The following is an 11,327-nucleotide window of genomic DNA, read 5'->3' on the forward strand; positions in this document are numbered from 1 at the left end:
GTAGCTTTCTACCTCGAAATGTAAATGCATCCTTGATGTCGATTGATGACAGAAGTTCTCCTCCTTATAGGATGGAGACAACTGCTTGGATTGATTCCATGTGAAAAAAGCGGATTTTCAGGAATCGATTTAGACCTTGAATGTGTTTGCTACCACCATTGGGTTTTGGCACCGTGAAAAGGTTTAAATAAAATCACAATCCCTGTTCTTTCATGGGGGCCACATTTGAGACAAAAGCCAATCTAATGGTTGAAAGGGAGACCTTTTTCTCTGGATCTTTGTACATTTGACCTGAGAAAACAAGGAGACGGGAACTCTTCTAGTGTAACCTAGAGTTATTATGGAGACCACTGATCTGTCTCAAAACTCTTCCTGCCATATCCTTGAGAACTGCAGAAGAATTTTTCCCCACACTCGAGCGAGCAGGGGCGCCCCTTCATAAAGAGGCTTTAGCATTCTGTTTGTAGGATTCCTTCCCTAGGACTTCTTCTGTCACTGGGATTGACCATGAGGTCTACCTTTTGAACCCAATGGTGAAAACCGTTGGGACTGCTTGGGGGCTGATGCCCCTGGAAAAGGAGCCAGTTTAAATGAGGGACGTTTACTCCTTTTCCTTCTGACAAAAGGGTACATTTTTTTGGATGCTTTTGACCAAATCATCCTCAAACAGCCATTCACAACGGAAAGGAAAAAATGACCAGGGGTTTTTGGCATGGTGCTTTGGCTGCAAATTTTTCAACCATAAAATTCTATGCCTGTGCACCATCCCAGTGTAAGGCATGAGGCCTGAAGAATAGATCTCTCATAGCGTCAATTGCAAAACATAAAGCCCCTGGTAGCTCGGCTAAATCCTGGGTCTGTTGATCAGGGATAACTTTGAACACCTGTCTCAGCTGGCCCTTCAAGGATTGACATACTCCAATTGCCACCACTGCAGGTTGAGCCATCATCATAACTGACAAAGAAAATGCATTTGTTTAACAGGAATTCCAAGTTCTTATCGGTTGGATCCCAAATCACTTGAATGTGACACCGGACAAGTCAAATTTTTATTCACAGAGGATACGGCAGCTTCAATTGCTGGTATACCCCACCTTTTAGTGACTTTTTTTCCCCCTAGAAGGTGAAGTACTGAACTTTTTAGAAGTAAAAAAACATGCTTATCTGGGTGATCCCACTCATGATACACAAGCTGTTCCAGTCATGAATGGACAGGAAAGGCATTCAAAGCTGGAGGAGGCTTTAGTGAACCCAAAGAAGAAGTAGGCTTTCCAGCTGATTCAGTTAGGGCTAGTTTAAATGTACAGCAAACCAATTCTGTAAGAGATTGCACTAGCAGTTTCTCAGATTGTGAAGCTGAAGAGGGATCTTCCCCAACTGACCCCTCGGTAGAGGAGTCAACAGCCTCTTCATGGTTCCCTGTTCCCTGTTTCTGACCTGGGCGGTAGAAGGGGACCTATTGCATCTCCCGTTTTGGGAAGATGCGATTAAAGCAGCTAACCTTTCCTCTAAAACCACCAAGGCTGAGGAAAAAACGTCTTCAGAGGCTGAAATGTTGGAAACAGTCGCAACACTTGATGGACCCAAAGGCTCACCTTGACCAGTCACCCCAGGTCTTTAAGGGGAGGATGGTAGTGCAGCGGTGAGATTAGGGTCTCCAGAGCCTGATGGTGACACCTTTAGGCCCTTTTTTGGGTGTTTACCCTCCCTTTCTGCCAGGCATAGTCCTGAGTACAAATGCAGAGGTACTGCCAGAAAAAATGCACCCACTGCTGAGTAATAGTCCAGCACTGCCGGTGCTATTAATGCTTTAGCCTGGTGCAAGTAAATGTGGCTTGGTGAATGTCTGTGTCAACACACTTACATGCCCCCATCTGCTCTCGTGTCCCTCGAACAGCCAAATGAAGCCTGGCAGTGGAGACTTTATAGCTAATACAGACCTACGATGAGGATGTTGAAGCACGCCATCAGCGTGCTAAGCCACGCCCCCTCATCTTTCCACCATGCCCCCCTTTTCAAAAAAGGCCAAACCGGTGTGTGGGTGGGGGCAGTGGACAGGAGGGAGAGGAGGAAGAGCAAGAGAGCCGTCCCTGTTTCAAAGAGGCAGAAGGAGTGGAGTTTGCAAAAAAATCCCCCCTCCAACATCTTACCAGAGGCTTAGGACTGCTTAGCTGGAAGAAGACTGCAGCTTCTACTGACACAAAGCGAGACATGGAAATCTTGAACAAGGTATGCTCTTTACAGCCCCCAGTGGTGACATTTAGGCATGACAACATTTAGTTTAAAGGAGAAAATTTTAAATTCCTTAGGAATCTCCACTTACTTTATCCCGCTGCAGGGATTCTGTGGTAAAACCAAACAGACCCAATCATCACCCCTCACGGCGGGCTCTGTTAAAAAACCTTCAAGGACCAGGGCCCCTTTTTAATCAGGGGATTTACACCCTTGGACCCGTATAGCACCCCACCAGGAAGCTTTATGGATGCAAAAACCAAAGCACTGGATCCCGGGGCCCAGCTCTCAAATATGAGAGGCGTTACAGGTTAACCTCGTTTCTTCCACCACGAGGCCTGGGTACCAATCAATTCTGCCTGAAAGGACACTTTGAATGGATCCGGCTGCATAGCTTGCCCCAGCAAAAGATTACTCCAGTGGAGCTCAGCATAGCGCGTCTTTACTCGTGACTAACACCTAAGACACTGCCGAAAAAACTGAGGTACTCCCAGTAATGAACTTCCTGTCTTAGGGTGTGCCAGTGTCCATCACCTAAAGCAGTGGTGGCGAACCTTGGCACCCCAGATGTTTTGGAACTAAATTTCCCATGATGCTCATGCACTCTGCAGTGTAGATGACCATCATGGGAAACATAGTTCCAAAACATCTGGGGTGCCAAGGTTTGCCATCACTGACCTAAAGGTATGGCTCTGTGTCCCGTGATGTACGATAAAGAAAGTTCAATTTTAGTCTCATCAGACCAGAACACCTTCCTCCATACATTTTGGGAGTCTCCCACATGCCTTTTCGCAAACTCAAAACATGCCATTTTGTTTTTTACTGAGAGTAATGTCTTTCTTCTGGCCACTCTGCCATAGTCCAACTCTATACTGCAGGGGTGGCCAACCAGACAAAGACCAAGAGACACATTTTTTACCAAGTTACCGCAAAGAGCCACATCATACGCATGGGCACACATGAACATCACCCCATCCCTTCCTCATACACACATACGTTTGCTCAGCTGGATTTATTGTAAATGTCACACACTGTTTTAACACTACAAAGATCACAGGCCAGTCATTTTCAACAATGAACATTGTGTGCACTCTCACACAGACAAACTCTGTTTAACCAAATCCATAACAAGAATAATAGAACAATTTACAAAACATTTTACCTTTTATTATGCGCATTATATGTGTTATTTAGTGGGACTTCTGGCAATCCTTGCCTTGAACAATCCTGTTCAAATCTGGCTTGTACTCCGTTGTTGTAACTCGAAGCAATTCTTTCACATGAGTGTCGGTCAGAACAGACCGATGCTTCGATTTCACGTGTTTCAGGGTGGAAAACACAGACTCGCAGACACATGTTGACCCAAACATTGACAGTATCTTAAGTGCAGCTCGTTTGACATTGGGGTATTTTTCCATTGGCACAAGTTTCCAAAACTCAATGGTCCCTTCCTTTAAAGCAGGTTTCAGTTTGTCCTCTTCACGAAGATCAATCATCTCCATCTCAGCCGCACCCTCATCTATGACTAGCGGGGCTTTCAAACAGTCCGTCTCAGCGTTAAATGGGTCGACAAGGAACGTAATCTGTGGCCTTTTCAGTTGTAGATCACGGAACCGGGCCACAAAGCTTTCGTGCAGCTTTTCAACCAGTGTTGCATATCTGGCTCTTTGCTTGTTCAGGACGGCGCTGGTGACCTGCCCGCTGGCTTTTAGTAGAGTGGGAAAATGTGTTAAATCTCCCTTTTGAATATGCGCCTTGAACAAATTCAGTTTGTTGACAAATGCAAACACACTTTGCACCATATCAGGCAGCATTTTTAACTTACCCTGCAAGGTCAGGTTCAGTTTGTCCAAGTGACACAGCATGTCAACCAAAAAGGCCAGATCCATAACCCACTCGAGGTCCGAGAGCTGTGGATAGTCCTTGTTCTTCTCTTCCATGAATAGTTTCACAGCATCCAAAAGCTGGAAGAAGCGAGAGAGTACCTGGCCTTTTGACAGCCACCTTACAGTGCAGTGTTGCGCCAGGTCACCTGGAAGCCCTTGGTCCAGCTCAGCGATGAGATTCTTGAATTGCCGGTGGTGAAGCGCATGTGTACGGATGTAGTTGACGACTGCCATCACAGGCTTCATGACACTGTCCAAATTCAATGTTTTAGACACAAGTTGCTCGCTGTGTATGATGCAGTGGAAATTCCAAAACTCTGGAAATGTTTGGTCAGCTTTGCACAGCCCCACAAGCCCATTTACAGATCCAATCATGGCTGGCGCTCCATCTGTGGCTATTGCAGTTAGTTTCGCTATGGGCAGATTTGCTTTCACAAATGCATCCATCATTGTATCTTTCACATCTATGCCACGGGTTCTGTCTTTTAAAGGCATAATATCGAGGAGTTCTTCTTTGATCAAACAATCGTTTGACACAGACCGTACAAATATTGCCAATTGAGCCTTGTCTTGTATGTCACAACTCTCATCCAATGCGACACTAAAATACTCACAAGCTTGAAGATCAGAGTGCAACTTTGACTGAATAGACGTGTTAATGTCTGATATTCTGTGCTCAACAGTGTGGCGGGACATTTGGAGGTCTGATACCATTCGTTTTAGTTTGTCGTTTTCAGGAGACAAGATTTCAACAATGTCACAGAGGCATTTTTTAATGAACTCCCCTTCATTGTATGGCTTTTTGGCCCGTGCAATGTTCCAAGCCAGTTGATACGATGCAAGCGTTACAGTCTCTGTGTGCTTTGTAAGTTTTTTGAAAAACTTTGCCTGTTTTTCTGTCTGACTTTTCAAAGTAACCAACTTGTGCTTGCGAAGTTCAGTCCCTTTTGGAAATTCCTGGTCGATGTTAGCATGGAGTGAGCTGAAGTGGCGCTGAAGGTTTGAAGCTTTGAAATGCGACAAGGACACCTGACATATAAGGCAGAATGGCTTTCCATTACGTTCAACAAAAAAATATAAACTCTCCCACTCTGTTAAAAATGTCCTGTGTTCTTCTTCATATTTTCGTTTTGCTGTGCATTTTTTCCCTGCCATTTTGCTCTTACTGAAAAACTGCCCACGTGTGCATTTGACGTAAATACAGAGCAAGGGGGCGGGGTAGTGAGAGTGAGGGGTGAGCGGAGGTGTGTATGAGAGCGGATGGCGAACGGCAGAGTTCTGGCCGAAAAATTTGAAGCATGTTTTGCAATTCTGACGGACTTTACGAATGAGCGGACTTGGCCACACACAATCACACCAAACTCCGACGGATTTGAACGTGATGACGTACGACTCGACTCGAATAAGGAAGTTCATAGCCAGGAGTAGCCAATGCTGCACTAGCGTCGGTTTTAGTCCGTCGGAATAGCACGCACACGAGCAAATTTCTCGGTAGGAACTGGGTCCGGCAGAGTTCTGGCCGAAAAATTTGAAGCATGTTTTGCAATTCTGACGGACTTTCCGAATGAGCGGACTTGGCCACACACAATCACACCAAACTCCGACGGATTCGAACATGATGACGTACGACTCGACTCGAATAAGGAAGTTCATAGCCAGTAGCGTAAGTAACGTAAGAGCCGCACGGAACCGGGCAAAGAGCCGCATGCGGCTCGGGAGCCGCGGGTTGGCCACCCCTGCTATACTGCTTATTGTTGTCCTATGTACACATACTCCAGTCTGTGCTGTGGAACTCTGCAGCTCATCCATGGTTACCTTAGGTCTCTGTGCTGCCTCTCTGATTAATGCCCTCCTTGCCTGGTGGGTGAGTTTTGTGCTTGTGCCGTCTCTTGGCAGGTTTGCTGTTGTGCCATTTTCTTTCCATTTGGTTATGATAGGTTTGATGGTGCTCCTAGTGATCATCAAAGATTTGGATATTTTTCTATAACCTAACCCTGACTTGTACTTTTCAAAAACATTGTCCCTTACTTGTTTGGAAAGTTCCTTGGTCTTCATGGCAGTGTTTGGTTAGTGGTGCCTCTTGCTGCCTCTGGGGCCTTTCAAAAAGGTGTGTATATGTAATGATAAATCATGTGACACTTAGATTGCACACAGGTGGACATCATTTCACGAATTATTTGACTTCTAAAGGTAATTGGTTGCACCAGAGCTTTTTATGGGCTTCATAACAAAGGGGGTGAATACATACGCACATGCCAATTATCATTTTTTTTATTTCTGAAAAATAGTTTTATGTGTATATTTTTCTAATTTTACTTCACCAACTTAGACTATTGTGTTCTGATTTATCGCATATAATTCAGATTAACAAAACATTAAACCAAAGGCTGTAATGTAATAAAATAGGTAAAAAGCCAAGGGGGAGGGGGGTGAATACTTTTGCAAGGCACTGTAATCTAGAGCGAGTGCACTTGTAGTTCACAGTGGATTTGCCTTTAGTAAATTAATCCCATTGTGTCCCTCAGCATTAAAGCCCATAGTAGCCTTCCGGAGTTGCTTGTAAACTCTAATTGGGTGCCCCTAGATACAGCAGCACCCATTTCCCCCTAATTCAGGTGGAAACAAGAAATGTAAGTTTAAAGGGTAAAAACCTTCTGTCTGCACTCACCCCCCCCCCCTCCCAAGTCCCATCTCGGTCCAGTGATGTGCAGTAGAGTAGCTCTTCCAGGTCTCTCCCTCCTCTTTGGCTAAAGCACAGCAGCGGGAGCCATTGGCTCCTCCTGCTGTCAATCACTGCCACTGAGCCAATGAGAACAGAGCAGGGGCTAACAAAGCAAACAGCAAACAGAATATTGGCATGCATTAAAAATGGAATTAACTTGAGATAAAACGATTATTCTCCCACTCTACAAGACTCTGGTCCGGCCAAACCTGGAGTATGCAGTCCAGTTCTGGGCACCAGTCCTCAGGAAGGATGTACTGGAAATGGAGTGAGTACAGAGAAGGGCAACAAAGCTAATAAAGGGTCTGGAGGATATTAGTTATGAGGAAAGGTTGCAAGCACTGAACTTATTCTCTCTGGAGAAGAGACGCTTGAGAGGGTATATGATTTCAATTTACAAATACCGTGCCGGTGACCCCACAATAGGGATAACATTTTTCCACGGAAGGGAGTTTAATAAGACTCCTGGCCACTCATTAAAATTAGAAGAAAAGAGGTTTAACCTTAAACACATGCCGACCGGGCCATAGCCGAAAGACAGCTACAGGGTGGTCGGCTTATTCTGGGAGGGCATCCATGGACGTCCTCACAGAATCTTGCTCCCGCTCGCCCCTTGGGGCGCGCACCTGGAAACATCTGTGTCCAGACCCGGCGCATCACAGATCAAGGAAAATGGCCACTGATAGTGGCCTTATACCACGTTATTGCTCTGTCAAATGACGCAGTGATCACAGCAACAGACTGCCATCACGTCCGATTCCTTCCTCCCCAGGGCAGGGCTGTGGGCTGGATGTGTAATGCCCACAGCGCTGCTCAGTGCCCATTCTAGCTACATTCTGACTCTGCCAATACCCTGCAATACTCTGCCATACCCTGAAATACTCTGCAATACCTTGAAATACTCTGCAATACTCTGCCATACCCTGCAATATTTTGCCATACCCTGCAATTCCCTGAAATACTCTGCCACACTCTGCAATACTCTGCAATATTCTGCCATATTCTGGAATACTCTGACATTCCCTGCAATACTCTGCACTACTCTGCTATACCCTGCAATAACGATCCATACTCTGCCATACTCTGCAATACTCATCCATCCATCCATACTCTGCAATACTCATCCATCCATAAATCAACCATACCCAGCTATACTCAGCCATACCCAGCCATCCCAACCGCACTCAGCCATACCCACCCCGCCATCCACATCCACGGCTCATCCATGCAGCATCAGTTCCCATCCATGCTACTACAGTGCCTCAAAGTGTAATTAGATAGTCAAATTAGACCTGAAATGTATGCCCCTAGAACGCCTGGGCTTTTGTATGTGCCAACGCTGTGTAAAAGTCTCACACATGTGGTATCGCCATACTCAGGAGGAGTAGTAGAATGTGTTTTGGAGTGTAATTCAGAGATTGGCACTGTAGCTTGTGGACTCTATAACTTTCTCACCGACCAAATAATATACACCAATTTTGATTATTTTTACCAAGGATATGCAGCAGTACAAATTTTGGCCAAAATTTATGAAGAAAAATTACTAATTTGCTAAATTTGAACAGAAACAAAGACTTTTTTTTTTACAGAATTTTAAGTATTTTTTGATTTATAGCGCAAAAAATAAAAAACCCAGCGGTGATTAAATACCACCAAAAGAAAGCTCTATTTGTGTGAAAAAAAGGACAACAATTTCATATAGGTACAGTGTTGCATGACTGAGTAATTGTCATTGAAAGTGTGAGTGCACCGAAAGCTGAAAATTGGTCTGGTTAGGAAGGGGGTTTTAGTGCCCAGTGTTCAATTGGTTAAACTGTGTAGAGGGTTCTTTACTGTAATGTCCCATACACACGGTCGGATTTTCTGACGGAATTGGATCATGTTGTCGGAAAATCCGACCATCTGACTTTTTCCGTCTGATTTTCCGACGCACAAAGTTTGAGAGCGAGATCTAAAATTTTCCGACAACAAAATCCAATCACATAAATTCCAATCGTGTATAGACAATTCTGATGGACAAAGTGCCACGCATGCTCAATATAAACTAAGAGACAAAAGCTATTGGCTATTGGCCCGTTTATAGTCCCGACGTGTTTGGCATCACCTCGATCAGAACGATCTGATTTTCCGACAACTTTGTGCGACTGTGTTTATGCAACACAAATTTCGGCCAAAATCCGACAGATTTTGTGGTCGACCTTGTGTATGGGGCATAAGAGCGGCAACGCATGGCCTGCCTCTGAGGACTGCTGAGGAGTTCTCCGGAGAGCACGGCCTACAGCCACTGTGGAACATCTACAGACTTTGCCATCCCTCTGAGTGCAGAAGCAAGACACAGTGAGCGGATCGGTTGAGGATCCAGAGATACCTCTTGAAGAATCAGAAGGACCCGGTTCAACTTGCGGAGCGGTGCGACGGAGCTGGCTGGCCAGAAGTAAGACATAGTGCACCGGAGCAAGCTGTCACACCTTTCAGTATCCAGTGGGTGAGAGGGCTGTTGCCCATTGTCTATTACACACTTGTATACACTTAGGCAGTCAACACAGCACCGCTGGGACCTGTAGTCCTACAGAGAAGGTTTTGCTAAAGACTGAAATTAAGCAGGCCTCAAGCCTATTTTGCACAGTGTCCTTAACCCTGTGTTATCGTTCTAGCAACCTCAGGTGTTTCCACTACAGGAACAAGTACAACACTCATTTACAGTTATATTTGCCATCTCATTTTCCCGATTACAAATTATTACTAATATCAAAGCTAGCAGAAGAAAGAAGATTAAGGACTGTATTCTGCATTATAAGGCCTGGTATTTTGACTAAAGTAGGGGGAGTTCCCTGGTGGTATATATACACTGCAATTGTCAATGTTTATATCACTTAAGCCCTTGGAGTGTGCCTGGAACTGGGAGAGTTGTCCAGAGTCAAGCTTATGTACTCTGGGCACTGGTTCCATTTTAGGACACACCTTCAAGGTATATACAAGTTTATGTACATTTATTATTGTGGTTAATCACTGTATTGCTGCACTACGTTGGTGAGGCATTGTAGTTTATGTGGTTGTATTACTTCACCATTATTACAGTAAAAAATACGTTATTTTGGGTTAAGTTAACTTGTGTGGAGTGTTGTTCTTTGTTTTCAACAGCAAGTGGAGACAAAGGACATTCAGGTACTAACAAGGTATACTGTTATTATATTGTGTATTTGGAGGTTGTCTTTCACCGTTAGCCTTACACCAACATCGCACCACAGCTGTCAAGGGGACTGAGCCTAGTCAGTGGGGGTTCATTAGCACAGTACAGGCCCAAACAAATTCAGCAGCTCCTTCAGGGGTCAGTGCTACATATGAGAACAACTTTTATGCGAGCACCACTTTTTAGACACTTTATCAATCTTAAGAGAAACAAAGCTTCACTACCCTCTACAAAAAAAAGTGCTAATAATGCTGTACCCACATTTTTTACCAAGGGTTAATGTACCATTTGGATTATAAATTCATATGTTTCATGCAAACATAACAATTCCATTAAACTCATAAAAACTGCACAAAATAGATTATCCATGCAAAAAGTGTTTCAATACAATCAAAACTTCTTAAAGGAGAAGTACAGCCAGAGCTCATTTGGCTGTACTTCTCCTGTAGATCACAGTTCGTTCCGCACTCCTGTTACCCATTTTCACTATACTCAGGAAAGATCATGATCATATGGTCGGGATCCACCCACATGCCTGGAACGGCACCCGTCTCAGCCTTTTAGCGGGCCACTGAGAGCATGAGCTGGCCGCTCCCACCCCCTCCACAGCCCAGTGGAGCGGTGATCAAATACCATCAAAAGAAAAAAAGTGCTAAACATTTAATTTGCTTACAGTGTTGCATGACCGAGCAGTAACCAGTTAAAGTAGAGCAGTGCTGAATAGCAAAAAATGCTCTGGTCATGAAGGGGTAAAATCTTCCAGAGATCAAAAGGTTTATGGAAATCTCTGCTGAACTCTTCCTATAAATATGCCGATTGCCTGGCTGTTATGCTGATCTCTAGGCTTCAAGTCACTAATCCGGAACAAGTATACAAATGAACACACTTTGTACAGTTGCACAAAATCTGAGATTTTGTAGGATTAAAGTCAGGTGTATGACTAATGAATTATACCAAGCAGGTGCTAATGATCTCCAGTTTCATATGTAGGTGGAAAAACAGTCATTACCTGAAACAGAAACACCTGTGTAAAAGTCTTAAAGTGTTACTAGACCCAGGAGCCTGTATTCACTATATCTGATTTCCCTCAGTACACAGAACATGGAAATGCAATTATTTATATAAAATAAATGTAATATAATGTAAATATAAACTACTGAATACCTTTCTCATCAGCAGTATATAGCAGTCTTGTGACTTCTATTAGTGTCTGACTTGTTGTGGAAAATGTATGAAGATGTATTGGATGTATTTTAATATGTATTGTCATAAGAGTCCCCTCTGGGGCATACTAGGT

The 11,327-nt window shown here is 44.2% G+C and overlaps 1 protein-coding gene across 1 annotated transcript; it reads right to left on the reverse strand.

Moving 5' to 3' along the window:
* Positions 1-3,422: 3,422 nt before the first annotated feature.
* On the reverse strand, positions 3,423-4,613 carry LOC143925710 (general transcription factor II-I repeat domain-containing protein 2A-like). The gene has a single exon (XM_077450169.1). The coding sequence runs from the start codon at positions 4,611-4,613 to the stop codon at positions 3,423-3,425; it is 1,191 nt and encodes a 396-aa protein (XP_077306295.1).
* Positions 4,614-11,327: the final 6,714 nt, after the last annotated feature.

This window comes from Lithobates pipiens, unplaced genomic scaffold (assembly GCF_037356315.1).
Source record: "Lithobates pipiens isolate NorthernLeopardFrog02 unplaced genomic scaffold, aLitPip1_a1.2 Scaffold_22, whole genome shotgun sequence".
NCBI classification, from domain to species: Eukaryota; Metazoa; Chordata; class Amphibia; order Anura; family Ranidae; genus Lithobates; species Lithobates pipiens.